Raw genomic sequence first — 21306 nt, forward strand, 5'->3', positions numbered from 1 at the left:
TGGATTTTAGATTTTGGCCCCTTCTCTGATTGAGTTCGACAGCCCTAGGTTAGAGGCTGAGGCTGGGGGTGGGGTCATGGCTGGGGCCGGGAATCTGTGTGGCAGGTAGTATGGAGGCAGAGTGGTATAAGTCTGGGCTGAGGTTCAGGGGCCAGGCTGCCCAAATCAGCAGCTGTAGAGGGAGCACGATATGCAGAGATGGCACTGCCAGCAACTAGGCCTTTGGGCCAGGGACTGAAGTACTTCCAGATCCTTTCAGGAGGGATATGCTTTTATGGATGAGACTAGATCAGCCAGTCAGAAAGCAGTCCTCCTAGGACAGTGGTTGGCAAACTCATTAGTCAACAGAGCCAAATATCAACAGTACAACGATTGAAATTTCTTTTGAGAGCCAAATTTTTTTAAACTTAAACTTCTTCTAACGCCACTTCTTCAAAAGAGACTCGCCCAGGCTGTGGTATTTTGTGGAAGAGCCACACTCAAGGGGCCAAAGAGCTCACGAGCCGCAGTTTGCCGACCACGGTCCTGGGAGCTTTCCCAGGGGAGAGCCGCTGCCCCTGCCTGGTAGCTTCTGTACCGGGAGCCAGGCCGCTGTGTTCTGCTTCGTTCTACACACACTTCATTCTACTTCGTTCTAGATGGTCTTTACCACATGCTCATGAACACACACTGGAGGCACCCCCCCACCCCCCCGCAATGTGAGCGTGGCACTACCCTGTAAGTCTGCAGCATGCCTGTGGGAGCCCTTCTTTATTGGGAAATAAATACAGAGTCAAACAGGTGGGCCAGCCAACATCTGTAGTTCTGGGGGCCAAGAGGAAGGCGTCTGACTGGCTCAGAACTCAGATCTCCATGAGCTGGTCATTCCCCACGATCACTTCATTTACTCGTTTGGCTACAAAAGAAAAGGAAAAGGTTGTTTGAGAACTGTCAGCAAAAGATGTCATCTTAAACCCAATTACTTTTAATTCTGTGTTCATAAACATTTATTCCTCTCCCATGCGGCTCTGGCTCTTGAGAAGCTCTTGGGAATACAACTTGCCAAAGGGACTACAGGAGAGACAGCAGGAGGGTGTGCTCTATGCACCTGGCTCTCAGGGAGACTGCGCAGAGGAGGGGAAGAAGCGGGGTCTTTAAGGATGAATAGAGTTTTCTCAGGCAGTGAATCAAAGGGAAGGCATTCCAGGCCACTAGAACAACATGAGTGAAAACATGTAGGAAAGGAAAACATGAAATACTGTAGTGTGGCCTGGGGAGAGGGAATAGGGGAAAAAAGTTAGGAGAAATGAGACTAAATGATTAAATGGAGATATCCAAAGGAAAAAGGGAGTTGCCTCATATGTAATATGGAAATAATAGCACCAACTGTATAGGTTGTTGCAAGGACTCAATGAATTAAAGAATCACTGAGTGCTCCATAAATAGTGGCCAGTGTTATTTTCATAACGTCCAAACCCATAAGCCCCTCCATGACCTGACTCTTGCTACCTCTTTAGCCCCATCTTCCACCATTCTTCATTTGTACCTAAAGCCATACTATTTTACAGCTCTAGACCTCAGCACATGCTGTTCCAGCATGCCTTTTTCCCCATCACACTCTTATCCCAAAGCCCTAATCAATCACCTCTATTATGTGTTTGATGCCTTCCCTTCTGAGCTGTCCATTTTCTGCTTTGTGAGAACACCCTATCAATACCTGTGCCTATCTCTATATCATTATTTCATTCTCCTCTACCTACACTGCAGGGGCAGTGTATTTATGCTCATACCCCAGTGTTTAACACAGCTACTGGCACATGAAAGATTTCAGAGATTTTGGATAACGACAAGGATAGGGTATGGTTGTATAAGTGGAGAGCTAAAGTTGAAAGGAGGTGAAGACTGGTAGAGAAGTTAAGGAAATTAAGAAGCTAAATTATGAAGTTGAATGGTTCACTGATGAATATGTTTTAAGTTATCCAAGATATTTGGAAAAAAAGAGGGAGAGAAGAGGAATACTGGGAATCCTCAACATATTTACAGAAGTGCCCTGAAGCTGATCGGTGATATGATGAAAGTTAAGATGAGGGTTAGCTTTTTAAAAATATAAAATTTTTATTGATTTCAGAGGAGAAAGGAGAGGGAGAGATAGAAACATCAATGATGAGAGAGAATCACTGATCGGCTGCCTCCCTCATGCACCCCCACTGGGGATGGAGCATGTAATCTGGGCATGTACCCTGACTGGGAATTGAACTGTGACCTCCTGCTTCATAGGTCAACACTCTACCACTAAGCCACGCTAGTCAGGCTGTATTTATTTCTTTACTCATCTGTTTCCCTATAATAGACTGTAAACAGCTAGACAGCAAGACAAGTCTTACTCATCTTTATAGATACCCTCCTAGAGCCTAGAATACAGTAGGCAGTAACTCTTTGTTGAATGTGTGGGTGTTTGGGGGGGTTAAGTGAGAGTACAGATGTAGGGAAAAACCCCCACATGTATAGAAGAGAAGGACTCCAATCTCCTTCTCAAAGAGAATTTATTTTTTTTTTATTTTTATTTTTTTAAATATATTTTATTGATTTTGTACAGAGAGGAAGGGAGAGAGATAGAGAGTCAGAAACATCGATGAGAGAGAGTCATCGATCAGCTGCCTCTTACACACCCCCTACCGGGGATATGCCCGCAACCAAGGTACATGCCCTTGACCGGAATCGAACCCGGGACCCTTTGGTCCCCAAGCCGACGCTCTATCCATTGAGCCAAACCGGTCTCGGCTCAAAGAGAATTTAATTGGCACGTCTGGTGCAGTAGAGCAACGGTGCTTGGGGATCCTGAATCCTCAGGCCTATTTCTCCAACTTTTCTCCAGTGGGAAGAGAAACAGGTCTACGGGTTTCACAAAGTTTGCTCTTATGGCACCGAATTGGATAGGGGCAATCTCATGTGAGAAGAAAAGGACAGGAAAGAGAGGAAGAAAAGGGAACAGTGCAGGAAAGGAAAGAGCTTGAGTCATAAAGATTTGAATTCTTTATGACTTTGAGCAAACTGTTCCAGTTTTTGGGCTTTAGTTTCCTCACAAAGTTGTGGAGATTTGCTAAGATTGATGTACAGAGCCCAGCACAGTGCTTTGGTAAGTATTGAACAGTAATTACAGAATGGGGCTGGGTCTGGTCTGTGTACTCATGCCCTGGGAGGAATGGGGAGGAGGCCCAGACGGCTCAGGCTGCCAGACTCCCTAGGGCTGGGTGGTCTTGGGAGTGTGACTGTCAGGCTCCACCCTTGAGATAAGACTGACCAGAAAAGAACAAAGGAAATGCTGCTCTAGTTAGCTTCCCAGGGCACCTCCAAAAGCTCTACTTTACCCTTTATCCCTCTATAGCCACGAGTCAGCCTCATCTGCTTATATCCAGACTCTGACATTTGCTCTTCCTTCATCCAGTCTTTTCTTCGTCTCCAGGGACACTGGGCTGTTCTGAAGACAGCCCCAGTTCCAACTAACATTCTTCTTGGCCCTCAGTGCTCTAGACCAGAGGGGCTAATTATCTGCTTGGCTGGGGCAGACAACGCTTTGTGCTCCATCGTCAGGCTCCAAATAAGCACCTGAGCCTTCACAAGCTCGCCCTCCTTACTCTCACTCTGCCCTCAGGTCTGCTCTTAGCCTGGGGGTAGGAGAAGAGAGTAGATGTATTTTCATGGAGATTCAGTAAAGGTGGGGGAGCAACAAGCAGTTCTAGTTCTGCTTGGCCAGGGTTGGAAGCAGGCTCCGTACACACAGAAAAGTTCTGGGCTAGAATCAGGTTGGGAAGATCTCAAAGGTAAGGAGTACAAGGGAGGATGGTAAATTGGGAAAAAATCAATGGGACAGAAGGGAATGACAAGTCACATATGAAAAGCTGCACTGTCGGGAAGCTAGGAAGAATTCCTATTAGCCAGGACCTGATCTAATCACCATGAGGCCTGCTTTCATGGCCAAAGACTGATCACTGTGGTCACAGGGAAGAGACCTGAGTTCTCTCACTGACAGCGATAAGAGACTCAGAGTCTCATCAGTCTCCCAGGTTTTGACTGTTGGCTATGGCTTTCTAATGGCTTAAGCAGAAGGTCAAACTTGGTTATCAGGATTTTTGCAAGAAATAATCTCCTTAACTGAGCATGATGGGGTTGGGTGATAAAAGCCAGGATTGTCAGAGAATAGTTTGTTCTGGTAGTATTAGAATAGGGTAGAGCCTGGCCAGTGTGGTTCAATGGTTGAACACCAACCAAGGAAACAAGAGGTCTCTGAGGAGAGAATCCAAGATGGCTGCTCGGGTAGGCAACTAGCCGCAGCCGCACACAACAATTTTAATAAAATACAACTAAAATATAAAATGGACATTACCCAGAACTACAGGAAAGTCGACTGACTGGAAATCCTACAACAAGAAGCAAGGAGAAAACCAGAAGGAAGCGCGGAGGAGCTGTAAAAGCCTAAGGTACGGAGACACGAGGCGCGCGGAGAGGACGGAGCCGGAGAGGAGGGAGGCCGAGTGCCTGGCGGGCGTTCCCTAGCGGAAAGGAGATAAACACTCCGACTGTGCTGGGCCCCCAACTGCTCTGAACCCCAGTTCTGGGCCAGACCCCGGGGACTCAGGCTCAGCCATAGGGAGCCGGGCTGTAAGTCGGAACCCCGGGGTAGCGGAGAAAGGAGGTCCCGGAGGCGCACACACTGTCCCCAGAGAAGGGACGCTCGGCTGTGCCGCGGGATTGCCCTGACGGGAAGGAGACTGGGGCTCCAGACTGCTCTGAACGCCACCTCCAACTCCACTTCCAACTGAACTGAACCCCAATACCGGGCTCATTGGGGGAGAGCATAGACTGTTTGGCAGCAGGCGAAAATCGAGGGCACCTTTCTCTCAGAGGCGCCGGCAGCGAGCACTGAAGGACCCGCATAGGGCGGGGCTGACGGAAGCCAAAGCTGCAGGCTCCACCCTGAAACCCCGTCCCATCTGTAACTGCGAAATGCGGCAACAAAATAGATCACAAACGAAAGAAATGGAGGACAAAAAGCGTCTGGATATAGAGTTCAAATCTACGCTTATAAGGTTTTTCAAGAATTTCCTAGAAAAGATGGATAAGGCCTATGAGGATATGAAAAGAGATCAACTAGAATTAATAAGGAGTCAACAAGAAATGATAAGGGATCAACAAGAAATAAAGAATACATTGTCTGAAATAAAAAATATTCTACAGAGTCCTAAAAACAGAAGGGAAGATCGCAAGAATCAAGTCAAAGATTTGGAACATAAAGAGCCAGAAGACACACCTCCACAGAAGCTAGAAGGCAAGAGAATCCAGAAAATTGAAGATAATGTAAGAAACCTCTGGGACAACTTCAAGCGAACCAACATCAGAATTATGGGGGTTCCAGAAGATGAGAGAGAGCAAGATATCGAAAACATACTGAAAGAAATAGTGACAGAAAACTTCCCCCACCTGGTGAAAGAATTAGACTTACAAGTCCAGGAAGCGCACAGAACTCCAAACAAAAGGAATCCAAAGAGGACCACACCGAGACACATCATTATTAAAATTCCAAGAGCAAAAGATAAAGAGAGAATATTAAAAGAAGCAAGAGCAAAGAAGGTAGTAACTTATAAAGGAGCACCTATACGATTGTCAGCTGACTTCTCAACAGAAACCATGCAGGCCAGAAGGGAATGGCAAGAAATATTCAAGGTGATGAATAGCAAGAACCTACAGCCTAAAATAAGCTACCCAGCAAAGCTATCACTCAGAATCGAAGGTCAGATAAAGAGCTTCACTAATAAAAAAAAGCTAAAGGAGTTCATCACCACCAAACCAGAATTATATGAATTGCTGAAGGGGGTTCTTTCAGAAGAGAAAGTAAACAAAGATAAAAATTATGAACAACAAATACGTAATTATCAACAAGTGAATCTAAAAACCAAGGAAATTAAAAAAATCTGATGAACAATATTAACTGTTGAATATAATAGAATCAGAGGTATGGAAGGGGAGTGAACTGACGATTCTTGGGGAAAAGGGGAGAGGGGGGCGTGGGAAGAGACTGAACATAAACTGTGCACCTATGGATGAGGACAATGGGGAGAGGGGAAAGGGCAGAGGGTGGGGTGGGAACCTGGTGGAGGAGAGCAATGGTGGGGGGGGGGAAGGAACATTTGTAATAATATGAAAAATAAAAACTTATTAAAAAAAAAAAAAAAAAAAAAAAAAAAAAAAAAAAAAAGAAACAAGAGGTCTCTGATTCCTTGTCCGGGCACAGGCCTGGGTTGCGGGCTTGATCCCCAGTACGGGGCATGCAGAGGCAAAGCTGATGGATGATGTTTCTCTCTCTTCAATGTTTCTATCTCTCTCTCCCTCTCTCTCTAAAAATTAATTAAAAAAACATGAAAAATTAGAATAAGGTAGAGAGGCTTACAGTGGGTTATGAGAGTCACATTTTGGGATAGATGTAGTGACTCTGATATACAAGTGATTGGAATTGGAGAGAGGGCATTACTTATGAGGATGAAATCCCTCCATATGAGGAAGATTACTAAGCTCTTTGCTGGGGAAGACCCGAGTTATTGATGCTTGTCTGGGTCATCCATATTAACAGGTCTTGAATATTGCACTGATGGCTAGGAATTTGCTTTATCCACACAGTTCAGCCTCAAAGAAAAGTGATAGTGGGAACAGGTGATTGGCCAGAAGTCCTTGTAGCAGGAAGGCACTGAGTACCCTGCTAGACTGAGGACGGAGCAGGAAGTGTTGGGGCTCTCTACTTTATTTATTTTATTTATTTATTTATTTTTTTAAATATATTTTATTGATTTTGTACAGAGAGGAAGGGAGAGAGATAGAGAGTTAGAAATATCGATGAGAGAGAGTCATCGATCAGCTGCCTCTTGCACACCCCCTACTGGGGATATGCCTGCAACCAAGGTACATGCCCTTGACCGGATTCGAACCCGGGACCCTTCAGTCCCCAAGCCGACGCTCTATCCATTGAGCCAAACCGGTCCCCGGGGCTCTCTACTTTAGAGTCCAGATAACTTCCCTGGTCCCCTCTCCTTCAGAAGGACCATTAAGGAATCCCCTTGCTAAAAAATGGGCACATAACATTAGTTAGTGTCAAAAAGCCCCAGAGACGCTGAAGCAATCCTGTGCTTCCTGATAGGAGATCCATGACTCAGGCCCTCAGTATCTGGCATTCATGCATTCTGCACATGGAATAAAAAGGGTTCCTTGCAACGTAGAAGGAAGGAGCACCATCACTTTTTTGGAAATGGGGAGGAGAAGAGCAGACACTGTGAAATTCCAGGTTCCAGCACACAAGAAAGGAGGGACCTCTCGGCGCTGGCAAATGGAGTTCATTCATTCACATAAGCCTATGGAGTAAACTCTTTTAAAAACAACAAAAGGAAGCAGCTCCTGGCTCCAGGAGGGACTGAAAGAAGAAAGCACTGGGGGATGTTTCTACTTTTTATTGAGCAGGAGATAGTTTACAAAGACAAAGAGGCAGGAAGGAGGTGGAAGAAACACTATGTGGGGGTCACAAACCCAAACAGAAGAGAACAAACCACAGAGAAATGCAATGAGGAGCCGGGAGGGGACAGAATAACAAAGCAGCTTCACAGACCAGATGAACAGCAGACCCCTTCCAGGGCCTTCCATGGAGTCCGGGAAAAGACTGGGGGTTCTGAATCTGAATCGTTTGGGATATACATCTTTGCTATAACCTATTTTCTAAGCTTAATTCAGCAGCCATTGTAGAGCTGTGAGCTAGTATCTCTTCAATGAATTAATTTTTAAAAAATCCTCCCCTGAGGAGATTTTTTCCATTGATTTCTAGAGTGGAAGGGAGGAGGAGAGACAGAGAAACATCAATGTGAGAGAAACACATGAATTGGTTTGCACCCCAACCCTGCTGCATAAACCCCTACCAGAGCAGGGAATGGAGCCTGCAACTGAGGTACATGCCCTTATCTGGAATTGAACCTGGGACCTTTCAATCTGCAGGCTAACACTCTACCCACTGAGCCAAACCAGCTAGGGCTATATATTTTTAAAAATGTTTTTATTGATCTTTAGAGATAGAGGAAGTGACACAGAGATAGAAATATTGTTGAGAGGGAAATATCATCTATAGGCTGCCTCCTACATGCTCCTCTGCCTACTGGGAATCAAGCCTGAAACCTGGGCATGTGCCTTGACCAGGAATCAAACCAGTGACAACTTGACTTATGGGTCAATGCTCAACCACTGAGCCACACTGGCTGGGTTGGTATGCTTAAAATTATTTTTAAAGATAATTATTTATTGTTGAAAGTATTACATATGTCCCTCCCCTCCCCCCATTGACCCTTTCTAGTCTATCCCCACTTTCTGCCCCAGGACCTCACCCATTGTCTATCTCCAAGGCCATGCATATATGCATTATCCTTGATTGATTACCTCACATGCTTTAATTTTTTTGATAATAGGATGCATTCAAATATGAGTTTATCTGTAAGATAAATTCCTAAAAATGGAACTGTTAAGTCAAATTTTAAAAATTTGACAATGGCCAGAACCGGTTTGGCTCAGTGGATAGAGCGTTGGTCTGCGGACTCAGGGGTCCCAGGTTCGGTTCTGGTTAGGGGCATGTACCTTGGTTGCGGGAGCGTCCCCAGTGGGGGGTGTGCAAGAGGCAGCTGATCCATGTTTCTAACTCTCTATTCCTCTCTCTCCTTTCCTCTGTAAAAAATCAATAAAATATATTTTTTAAAAAAATTGACAATGACAATGTCGATCCCCCTGCCAGAACAGCTTTATCAGTTTATGTCCTCACCTCCGATGTATGCATGTGCTTGTTCCCCACTCCTCACCAGCACTGAGCATCATCTGTGCTGGTGTGATAGGTGAAAAGTGGCATCTATGACTATAATTGGGTTTTGTTTACCTTTGGCTTCAATCCTCTGGCCACTTCCAATTAGGCAGTCCTTGATGTCTGCTCCCTTCTCGATCACAGCATTGTTGCAGATGACACTGCCCTGGATGTTGCTTCTGTAACACAGTAGTAAGTCAGAAAGTGCTAGGGCTCTCGTCACCACCCTCACCACTATGGGCTGGGGGTTCCGGCTCCTCTACAGGATGGAGTAGCCGGTCACGCCAGTTAATGGCTACATGCCTGAACTTATTACTAGAAGACAGAATGGCTCAGCTGGGTCAAGGGACCTGGCTTTAGGAAGTCTAGAGTTTGGATATGCTCACAAGGATTTTCTCCTTAAAAGCCCAAAAAGAGCAGACACCCTGACTTCAGTTCTTTAGGCACCCCAGAACTAAACTCCACCCAATCTTTCCTCCTTTATTTGGGGGTGGAAGCTGGTGCTGGTCCCTGGGCTGACTCATCCCTACACCTCTCATCTGGGAATATATACCAAGATTCATTTGCAGCTCAGGTCCTGCAGTTTTCCTAGGAGATCAGGAAAATAGTGACTGCCCCACAGCTCTCACCACAGACTCTGGTTAAACCATACTCATTTAAAAAAAAAAGGATGCTTTTCAAACCAGCTTCATGCCACATTAAAGACTACTCCAGATCCTAAAGCCACACTCTCAAGAGTAGCAACCCTTGCTCTTAACATTTAAATGTGTTTAAAGAGCATCTTCCTGGCTCCTGAAATCTTCACTAGCATTAATCCACAACTACTCTATGTCAAGTACTATGCTAAATACTTATATATATATTACAGGAGTGACTTACAAATCTAGCCATTTCATCAGAAAATTCACCTGGGCAGTGTTAAAAATAGCAATCAAAACCACTATCAATGTCTGGGCCCCCATCAATCTTTTTGGTAGGTCTAGAATGAAGGACCTTATGCATTTAATTAGGGGGAAAAACTCTTCCTAGATGATTGTGGGAGTATCATTTTTACCTCAGATGTATTAATAACATTTTGTAGATAAGGCAACAGAGATGTTAAGCCATTTACCCAAAACCACATAACTACTAAGTAGCAGATCAAATCGAGGTTTTCCTCACTCCAGAAACCACACATTTAACCATAGTGCCATTCAAAGAAATTAAGGGAGAAAAGACTGGAGCTGCCAAGTTGCTTTTCTGAGCTGAGATGGCTCCAGAAGAATCTGTCTTAACAGGGGAATATTCGGCATCCTAAAGAGTCAGGGGCAGCTGGAGGGGAGAAGGAGGTGAGTAAGGAGGGTGTGAGCATCAACTGAAGCAAAACAAAACACCAATTAAGAAAAAATCCTGTGAAACCTATGAGGCAGGGGGGATAGAGAAGGGACAGTCCAAGGACTGGAACTATCAATGCAAAGACCATTAAAAGAGATCCTCTCAAATGCCAACACTTTAGTAAAATGTGAAAAATAAAAAAATAAATATAGCACTTTATGGCATTTCAGAATCTTCTTAATCTCTATTCTTCAAGCCTGTCAGAAAGCAGTCAAAGGCCAAAGCCACAGCACCTCTGTGGTATGGTTAGAGATGGGCAGAGACAGTATTAGTTTTTTTTGGCTCAAAATCAGGATACACTCACTGGATAGGCATTAAGGGACTTTCTAGAACTTTACAACTTTCCCTCTGCTTCAGTTAAGTCAGAAGTTAAGGTGGTTCTTGCTCCTTGGGGAAAATTCTTCCCAAAAGAGTAATGAAGTATAGAAAGCCTCAGATACACAGGCGCCTGGGACAGAGCAGGCTTGTAACTGGCTACTAGTTTGTCACTGAAAGCCTCCTTTCTTTTTCCAAGGTGGGAGGAGGGGTTTTAGAAGCCTGTGAAAGCTTGCTCTGGAGCTAGGCAAGAGGTAAACATGGTCAACAGATAAAAAACAGCCAACAGGCCAAAACCGGTTTGGCTCAGTGGATAGAGCGTAGGCCTGCGGACTGAAAGGTCCTGGGTTCGATTCCAGTCAAGGGCATGTACCTTGGTTGTGGGCACATCCCCACTAGGGGGTGTGTAAGAGGCAGCTGATCGATGTTTCTGACTCTCTCTCTCTCTCTCTTCCTCTCTGTGAAAAACCAATAAAATATATATTAAAAAAAAAAAAAAAGATGTAAAAAACAGCCAACAGGAACTCAAGCAGCTATAATTAGAGGCTATTAACTGGCTACTTTGGAATCGAGGATATAGGTGGGAGCCATTTCTGAAAGGAGGTTAGCATGTTTGAGATCAGATTCCCATAACAATTCCCATAGCCTGGATTTTCCTTGTGTTTAGCAAGTCTGAATGAGGTCTTCAGAGGCTCCCAACTGCTTTTCTCATCGGGTTTGTGTGTAACACCCTCTAAGACACAAGAGTGTCTGCAGAGTGACAGGGAACAAGTGGGTTGATTGATGGGAAGCTGGGTGCTCTCCTGAGGCTCTTGGTCAATGGATCTGTGGAAGGCGTTGAGATGAACACCTGACAAAATGGTCAGTGAGTGTGAAGTTCTTTTCTACCATTTGCTTCTTCAATTGTTCTTCATCATCATGCTGCGGTTATAAGTCACCTCCATTAGCAAGGCTGAGGTCTCTGGAACAATTTCAAGTCAATATACCCTTCCCTCTGTCCAGAAAGAAACTCCAAGATTAAGGATTTTATTGGAAGTGTGTGCGTTTGCTCATGGTAGACAGGGAGGACAGATACTACTGTATGAAACAAGCCCTCTTCACATTGCCAATCCACAGTAATGACTGCCTTTCTGCTCAGTGCTTAAGGTGGGGGAAGGTAGCTTCCTATGGAGCTCAAGAACTGGCCCCACCGCCAGAACTACAGTTTTTGCATCTAGTTTTAACTCTCAACTGGGTACGAAGGACTTTGCTGTGCTAATGCTGATTGTGTTATCTAAGAAGCTGCTCAGAGATAGCCAAGATTAATGCTGTGTGTGTGTGTGTGTGTGTGTGTGTGTGTTTTGTTAATCCTTACCTGAAGTCCACCGATTTTTAGAGTGGGAATGAGAAGGGAAGGGGAAGGGGAAGGGGCAGAGAGAAAAAAAACATCGATGTGAGAGAGGCACATTGACTGGTTGCCTCCCCCACATTACCCAACTGGGGCCAGGAATTGAACCTGCAACTCAGGTACGTGCCCTTAACAAGGAATTGAACTTAAGACCTTTCAGTGCACAGGCTGTACTCTAACTGCTGAGAAACACTGGCCAGGGCGATTAATGGGGTTTTGGTCCTCATTTCTCCTTGGTGGGGTTAAATTTTAAGTCTTGGTAAATTATCCTGCTAACCCTAATGCTTCAATGGAGAGGAGGCCATGAGAAAACACAGAGATCTATGGTAAGATTATTGCTTTGCCAGGCATATGACGGCATACACAAAGCATTTTATATTCCTTATGTAACTTAATCCTTTTAGCAAACCTGTAGGGTAGTGGTATTTACTCTAATTTTTACAGAGAAAATTGAGGCTCTTGGTCAGTGGGTTAAGCAATGTGCCCAAGCTGACACAGTGGTGACTCTCTGTGTCATGGGCTTTTGCCTCAGGTGTTGACTTGGCAGTATTTGGCAAAGAGCCATGAAACTTCTCAGTAACTCTGAGGATAGGCAGGTTCTTCTCTGGGGATTAGTTGGCAGGCTTTCTAAATTTACTCATAACCTTTTCTAGACATGTGACTAAAGGTCTGACCCACTACTTCAGCCTAAAGATTATGGCTGAGTCATCCATATCTTCCCAGATACCAGAGCCTCCTAACCTTAGCTCAGTGATTTTCGTTTAAATCCTAGATATGTTGAGGGATAGAGGGAGGGAGGTAAGAAGGGAAGGTGAGCCGAAACCGGTTTGGCTCAGTGGATGGAGCGTCAGCCTGCGGACTGAAAGGTCCCGGGTTCGATTCCGGTCAAGGGCATGTACCTTGTTTCGGGCACATCCCCAGAGGGGGGTGTGCAGGAGGCAGCTGATCGATGTTTCTCTCTCATCAATGTTTCTAACTCTCTATCTCTCTCCCTTCCTCTCTAAAAAAACAAAAACAAAAACAAAAAAACGGGAGGGTGAAAAAGTAGGAGGGAGGGAGAAAGAAACATCGAAAAATACCAATCAGTTGCCTTCCGGTTGCCTTCCATATGCACCCCGACTGGGGATCAAACCGGAAACCTAGGTATGTTCCCTGACCATGATCGAACCCCTTGACCTTTAGGTATACAAGATGATGCTCCAACTGAGTCACCTGGCCAGGGTGGGTAGGATCTAAATTTTATTGTGTTTGATAGATATTCTTTATTTATTTATTTATTTATTTATTTTTATTTATTTATTTATTTATTTATTTAAATATTTTTTATTGATTTCTTATAGAGAGGAAGGGAGACGGATAGAGAGCTAGAAACATCGATGAGAGAGAAACAGCAACCAGCCACCTCCTTTATACCCCCTCCTATGGATGTGCCTACAACCAATGTACATGCCCCTGACCGGAATTGAACCTGGGACCCTTCAGTCCGCAGACCAACCCTCTATCCACTGAGCCAAACCAGTTTCGGCTGACAGATATTCTTGAGTCTGTGTGTGGCTATGTGGCAGTTATCTAGTGTTTTCATTTTGTTGAGTTTCAAGTAGTGAAGTACTCACTCAGATCTTTTTCTAGAAGTAGACAGGGCTTCAAATATAGTACAGAAATTTAAACCAGGGATCTCTATTTTTCATTCAGTAAGTACTTACACAGTATCTAGTATAGAAAATGTACAGCATTAGAAGTTAAGAAATACAAATACATATAACAAGTATTTCTGTATTCAAGGAATTTATATTCTTGTTGATGAAAAAAGAAAGAGGTAGTTAAGTGCCATGTGAACATAAGTTAAGCGTTATGGGCACCCAGGGAACACAGAAGTGAGGAAAATAATTTCTGGCTGGATAATTCAAGAAGGTTGCATGTAGGAGCTAGAATATCTAGCTTGAAAGATGGGTAAGATTTCTACAGATAAAGATCTGTAGATGAGGCAATTCAGGCAGAATGAATGTCAGGAATGAAGGAGAGTAGAAAAGTAAGAGACCCTATGGGCAGGGCAATCAGTTGAGTGTAGGTGAAGAGAACATTCAGGGTAACAATGAGCAGCAATACCATCTTGCTTGGCTCTGAGGGCTGCACTTGCTGCTTGCAGAAAGCATGGAAAATCTAGGTGAAAACCTGGCTTCCTGGCCTGTCTACATATGAAGGCCCTATCCTAGACTACAGCTTGGGTCATTCACCTTGGACTAAGAGGAAATGCAGATGGACTACAGGGCCAAAGATGTAGAAGACAGACTGACACTGAAGTCTTGACAATGAACTTTTCACTAGACTTTGGAATGCTAAGCATCAGCTGTCATATAAATTGGAAGTGGTAGAAAATGAGAAAGACAGGCAGGAGCCATCTCTGCACAGTCTCACCTACACCTTCCCCAAGGTGGTCCTATTAGCATCCCTCAAGCCCTGAGGACCTTGGGCAGGTTTCCAAGCCACTGTCCAGAAAGCCTCAGCAGTTCACTACTGGTGGCAGAGACAAGCAAACAAAGAATATGAGAAAATCTTCTGGACAAATTCATATCCCTACTCTACCAATCAGTCCAGATGTAATAGCAGCAGAGTAATCAAATCTCACATGACTGCAATTTAATTACCGTTTCCACATTTACCATAAATAATTAAGACTAAATGACTTGAGCCGAAACCGGTTTGGCTCAGTGGTAGAGCGTCGGTCTGCGGACTGAAAGGTCCCAGGTTCGATTCCGGTCAAGGGCATGTACGTTGGCTGCGGGCACATCCCCAGTAGGGGATGTGCAAGAGGCGGCTGGTCGATGTTTCTTTCTCATCGACGTTTCTGGCTCTCTATCTCTCTCCCTTCCTCTCTGTAAAAAAATCAATAAAATATATTAAAAAAAAAAAAAAAAGACTAAATGACTTGAAAATAATGGGGAAAAGTTCATATGGGATTCAGGATGTCTGATCTTATCATTAAACCCATGTGGGCTATAGCTTTACTTCAACTTGTTTTTTTTAGAGAGTGGAGGGGAGGCAGGAGGAGTGGGGGAGAGAGGGAGAGAGAGAAAGACAGACAGAGAGAGAAACATTGACGTAAGAGAGACACATCGATTGGTTGCCTCCTGCATGCACCCCAACTGGGGCTGGGGACTGAGCCTGCAAGTGAGGCATATGCCCTTGACTGGGAATTGAACCCGTGACCCTTTGGTCTGATGATCTGACCATTGAGAAAAACTAGCCAGGACTACCTCAACTTTTTTAGCTGGAAAAATAGCAGTAGTCACCATCTAAACCTTTATTGTTTCCTCAGCTAGAAACCTTATTAGGCCATCCAGAATTATACCTCCTCCATATCAGTAATTGACTCTGGGAGTCAATTATGCAGGCCTTTTCCATGAACTTCTCTCATATAAGCAAGCTGGAGTTTCTTAGGTAGCTTTGGTTTTCTCACCAAGTCTCTTCATGTCAATTTAGGACACTAACACTGGGTTTGAAAGAGGTGCTAGAGAGCTGATGCTTTGTCTGCCCACCCACAGAAAGGGAGGGAGAGGTTGTTGGTTAGAGCAAATGGTAAAGTTATGGCACTGTTTCCCTAGCAGGTCTAAGGCAAGATGATACAGAGAGTGGAAATGACAAAGCCTCACGAGCTACTCTGGAACCAAGTGATCAATGGATAAAGGCTGGTGCAGTTCTGGTTTTCAAAGGAATGGGAAGGTGTGTCAGTCTCACACAGGAGTCTAGAATGGGGCATGGAGTGGCAGGGGTGCAGGGAGAAGAAAACGTTTGGAATACCACTATTTATCTGTAAAAATGCAGGAGTTGAGCCGTAAGATTTCTAAGGCCCCATCTCACTCTAACATTCCAGGACTCAGTGAAAGCTACATCATGAGAAATCTTGAAGTTCAAACTTTATTCTATGAAGGTAATGGAGAGTTTTCAAAGGTTTTTTTATTATTTTATTTTACTTTATTTTTAAAAAATATATTTTATTGATTTTTCTGCAGAGAGGAAGGGAGAGAGATAGAGAGCCAGAAACATCGATGAGAGAGAAACATCGACCAGCTGCCTCCCGCACACCCCCCACTGGGGATGTGCCCACAGCCAAGGTACATGCCCTTGACCGGAATCGAACCCGGGACCCTCAGTCCACAGATCAATGCTCTACCACTGAGCCAAACCGGTTTCGGCGTTTTTTTTTTTATTTAATAGGACAGGGATAAGAGTAGAGATATCCTTTAGAAAGACAATGCTGGTAACATGCTACCTTTGTGAAATGAGATCAAGTAATGGTGATGATAATAAAGGAACAGGTAACATTCTATGTGCCATGCACTGGTTTTTTTTATTATGGCACTTCCTCCCTAAATCCTGCCTATTGTCTTCCTGTCTAATGCCACATACTATCCCTGAGTGATCTTATGTTACCACTTCTATGCCAACCATTACCAAATCTGTGCTTTGCACAGGCTTCTTTCCTGAGCTCCAGTCCTGCACACCAAGGCTGTTGCCACGAACGCAACTTGTCCCAAGTGGAACTCATCATTCCCCTGCCTACCACCCTGCAAATCTTGCTCCTCCTCTATTGATTTCTATCTTAGTGACTAGCACACAAGAAACTTTATTGCTCAAGCAAAACCTGGGCATCTTGATTTCTCGCTCTTTTACCTCACATATTTAGGCAGTCACCATGTTTTATAGTGTTTATCACCTTATTATTTCTCCTTTCCATCTCCACTGCTATTGCCTTAGTTTAGGACCCCTTTTTAAATTTTTATTTTAAGTTATTTTACATTTAATATTGTTTTCTATCAGTTTCAGGTGTACAGCATAGTGGTTAGATAATCATATTACAAAGTGTTCCCACCAATATTTCCAGTACTCACCTGGCATCATAGTTATTATATTATTGACTATATTCCTTATCTTTTACTTTACATCCCCATGACTATTTTGTAGCTACCAATTTGTACTTATTTATTTTTACTTCTAAATATATTTGTATGATTTCAGAGTGGGAGAAGGAGAGAGACATAGAAAGATCAATGATGAGAGAGAACCATTGGATGGCTGTCTTCTGCATGGCCCCTACCGAGGATTGAGCCCTGCAACCCAAGCATAACAGGCTCAATCCCTATAGGGGAATTGAACCATGACCTCCTGGTTCATAGGTCAACGCTCAACCACTGAACCACACTGGCTGGGCTATTTATTGATTTTTTAGAGAGAGGAAGGAAGAGAGAGAGAAAGAGAGAGAGAGAGAGAGAGGAGAACATCGATTCATACATTCATGGTTTCTTCTTGTATGTGCCCTGACCAGGTATCGGGACAACACTCTCACCAGCACCAATTTGTACTGCTTCTTCTCCTTCTTCTTTTAAAATATGTTTTTTTGAGTTTTTATAAAGAGGAAGAGAGAGGGATAGAGAGTTAGAAACATCAATGAGAGAAACATCAATCAGCTGCCTCCTGCACACCCCCCATTGGGGATGTGCCCTCAACCAAGGTACATGCCCCTGACTGGAATCGAACCTGGGACCCCTCAGTCGGCAGGCTGACGCTCTATCCACTGAGCCAAACGGGTTTCAGCACCAATGTGTACTTCTTAAGGCCAGACAGTAAAAATGCTATAAAGAATATAAAACAGGTTGATGTAATAGAGAGTACTGGGACAGATTACTGCTGGCAGGGTAGTAAGCAAAGCCTCTTCTTAAATGGTGAAATCTGAGTTAAGATCAAAATGAGGAGATATTTCTAAAATAAGAAAATGTTACCATATTTTTAATTGCCTAGGGTTCTTTTTCTGTTCTTTGAAATGACAGGTTACTTGAAAGTATTTTTCTCTCCCTGCAGAGCCTCTGTTTCTTCCCAGTTGATGTTTTCTATTTGTTTGATGTGGCGTCTCTTTCATGATAGCTTTCTTTAGGTCTCTGTTAATCTTTGATTATGTCTTTATATTTAGGGGAGAATTCTAAAAATTCGATTGGAAGCTCTAGAAACATGAATGAAATTTGTCACTACAGGGTGATTTCACTGGGCTGTTACTAATCTCTGATGTAAATAAATTTAGGTTTTTCATCTTGGGCTGATTGGATTCACCAGAGAAGATTCTTTCAAACTTTGGCTGAAGGCTGAGGGTAAGGGTTTTGGAAGTCAAGCCAGGTTGTGGGCTTGGGGAAGGACAGATCTTGGTGGCCAACATCCCTGTGGTCTCCAGTGTTCCTGGTTTTTTATTATGGCACTTCCTCCCTAAAACCTGCCTATTGTCTTCCATCAGTCATTCTTCCTAAACAGCAAAGGCTTAACCTTTAGCACTATCTTTATGCAGCTTCTCTTCCCAAAATGCTTCTCCCAACCCTCACTGGCAGCTGTGAGAAGTAGTTTAGCTTTCACCAGCCTTGCAGTCTGGACAGAAAAATCAATAGATGAGTGAGCTAGAATCAAACTCACGCTGATCCAGCCTAGTGGTCTTCAAAATTTGTTTTATAGATCTGATTCACATCCTATAAGAAGGACAAGCACCCCTCCCCCATTGTATTCCAAACCTCTGTGCTTTTATCACTTTTAAATACCGAGTTTCTGCATAAGATTTAAGAAAAAGCCTGAACCCCCTATCCCCCTCCCTCGGTCTCTCTCTCTTTTTCTCTTTTTTTTTTGAAAACCTTTCTAAAAAGTCTGAAAATCACTGATTTGGTATCCTTCCTCTGTTATCATCTATGCTTGCTTTTATATAAGGAAAACCCCCGAGTTCAATACAGAGGAAGAATGCTATTAAACATCATTAATGTTTTCTTACTCCAAGTACAGGTTGTTCATAAACCAAGATTTTAGGACACCATAGGATCTCAAAAGGGGGGAATATTTTCCATAATTAATAACAGATAAGCTCTCCATCAAAAACGGTGTGTGGTTTATATGTCCACTGTTCCTAGGCCTTTGCCTTCTTCAGGGCTTCTCAGGATATTAAGATAAGGGAAGGTGATTCGCCAAAACCGGTTTGGCTCAGCGGTAGAGCATTGGTCTGCGGACTGAAAGGTCCTAGGTTTGATTCCGGTCAAGGTCAAGGGCATGTACGTTGGTTGCGGGCACATCCCCGGTAGGGGGTGTGCAAGAGGCAGCTGGTTGATGTTTCTCTCTCATCGACGTTTCTAGCTCTCTATCTCTCTCCCTTCCTCTCTGTAAAAAAAATCAATAAAATATATTTAAAAAAAAAAAAAGGGAAGGTGATTCTTAGATATTGGTACAGTGGCATCCCAGCATTACCAGTGGTTCACTTCTGAGGCCACCCATCAAGCAGGATATCAAAGGAGAGATGCTGAAAGGGTTTGGCTCAGTGGATGGAGCGTCGGCCTGTGGACTAAAGGGTCCCGGGTATGATTCCGGTCAAGGGCATGTACCTTGGTTGCGGGCACATCCCCAGTGGGGTGTGTGCAGGAGGCAGCTGATCGGTGTTTCTCTCTCATCAATGTTTCTAACTATCTCTCTCCCTTCCTCTTGTAAAAAAAATCAATTAAAAAAAAAAATATATATATATAAAAAAAAAAGCAGGAGAGAGTAGTTTCTTCCAGGACTAAATATCATAAGTATGAGAAGACTGCTAGAAATGCTTTCAGAGACTATTTCATCATGGAACCAAAATTAAGACTCAAAGGGCCTAGGAACTATTCTTCCCTTCATCCTTTTGCTTTTCTTCTCTTCCCCAAGCTGAGCCCTTTCCTAGGCTGTACTGGCCCCCAAGCCTCTGATGGTACCGGGGGCCTTGTCTCAAGTGGGTGCAAGGGGAAACATACCCTTCCTCCACGGTGACTGAGTTCATGAGAAGGCAACTGGTGATAGTCACTCTATCTCTTATGACACAAGATGAACCAATGACCGAGTGCTTAATGGATGACTTCTCTCCAATCTGTGTATCTGGCCCAATGAGGCAGTCAACTCCAACCTGCAAAAGGCAAATATAAAATTCTATCCATTCATCTTAGCCAAATGCAAATTAACCCCCCAGATCCCTTGAGGTGGGGCCAAATAGGATATTTTCCCAGAGATACTTCAGCAAGAGAAACCATCATCAGTATTTCTTAGGGTCACAAGTCACGTAAAACCTCTGAGACCAACTCAAACTTACATTCTCATGCACTTGGGTATATAGATATGCTTTCTTGGAGGCAGTGCTCAAATCGGGGTAAGAAGAGGGAGATAGATGGAAAGCCCCTTTGTCTGAGTCCCAGGACTATAATGGACTTTCCTTATAGGGTTTGTGTAGTTGGGGTCAGCACCTCTCCAGGCAGATTCTAGCCCATGGTGAATTTTATAACCAAAACCCAGTTGGGATTTCCCTGGGGCTAATGAGGTTCTGGGCTTGAGAGCCCTATCTAGCTTCACTAGAACAAGCCTCAATGCACCCAGAGATCATCCCATACCTGCCCTGCCCAAACTAGTACTTACCAAGTGTTTGTTGACAATCTGGGCGGATGAATGAACCAGTGATTCTTCTGGACAAAGAAGAGGTAGCAATTTGGGCACCTTGAGGAAAGAGGTTTGGTCATTAACGTAAGACCAGAAAACACCTGAAAGCACCTTAGGTAGAACCCAATGCACAGTCAGAGAGGTGGGAGTTTTCAGCCACAGCTTCCTCTCTGGATGAGGCAGAGCAGGAGGCTGTTGCATTTTCCCTGGGACAAGGGTTATTTACGCAGCAGCTTCTAGGTGGTCTTATCTTCAGTTTCTGAGCTGAGAGTATCGTCCCTGAAAGTAATGCCATGTCCCTCAGCTGGGAGGTGTTGAGATAAATCTTTCACATACCCAGGCAGCACTTGGGAGAGGAGGCCTAAGGAGGGCAAGGAGCATCCTGAGTCTGACCATAGTTATCTTAGGTTCTTGCTCACTTGACCATGCATGAAGTGAGGATGAGAGCAGTGTTACACAAATTTCATAATCAGGACAGACCCTAAGAAAGCACCCATGTTCTTCATCAGTCAAAATAAAATGCTGATGGGAAAGTTTCCACCATTCTCTCTCCAGTACGAGAAAACGAAAAAGGTTAGGAGAATGGAGATCTTCTCTATTACACTTCAACCAAAGCCATTCAGGCCTGTTGGCTGCACAGCCTTTGCTGTCACTTCAGAGGATACTTCTCTAGCCTCAGGCTGTTCATGGACCTGCTTCTGACCGGTCTGACATCTAATCATAGTCTGAAGAAAGAGAACTAAAAATCTTGAAAGCTTTCTAATAGCTCTGACCCTAAATTGGGGCTAACTTTATCCAGGACTGCCCTGAGTAAACATGGGATTAGTTGTGATTTCTCATAAACTCTCTAGCCTGGATTCCTTTAGATCTATAACCAATTTTGGTTGGAGCCAGCTTGGGTCTAGAGCTG

At 44.0% G+C, this 21306-nt stretch overlaps 2 protein-coding genes across 3 annotated transcripts in view; one reads left to right on the plus strand and one right to left on the minus strand.

The window, feature by feature from the left end:
- UROD (uroporphyrinogen decarboxylase) overlaps positions 1 to 21306 on the plus strand; it is a 158429-nt gene that overhangs the window by 49493 nt on the left and 87630 nt on the right. The window lies entirely within an intron of this gene.
- The window catches only part of EIF2B3 (eukaryotic translation initiation factor 2B subunit gamma), an 88072-nt gene continuing 66831 nt past the window's right edge, over positions 66 to 21306 (minus strand). For both annotated transcript variants that reach the window (XM_084874617.1, XM_084874618.1), the window contains exons 9-12: positions 20376 to 20453; positions 19724 to 19872; positions 8930 to 9033; positions 66 to 895 (exon numbers count right to left, since the gene is read on the minus strand). In XM_084874617.1, coding sequence (XP_084730743.1) covers positions 843 to 895; positions 8930 to 9033; positions 19724 to 19872; positions 20376 to 20453 — 384 coding nt within the window. In that variant the 3' untranslated portion in view covers positions 66 to 842. The remainder of the gene's footprint in view (positions 896 to 8929; positions 9034 to 19723; positions 19873 to 20375; positions 20454 to 21306) is intronic.

Source organism: Pipistrellus hanaki, assembly GCF_964339955.1.
Source record: "Pipistrellus hanaki genome assembly, chromosome: 2".
NCBI lineage: Eukaryota > Metazoa > Chordata > Mammalia > Chiroptera > Vespertilionidae > Pipistrellus > Pipistrellus hanaki.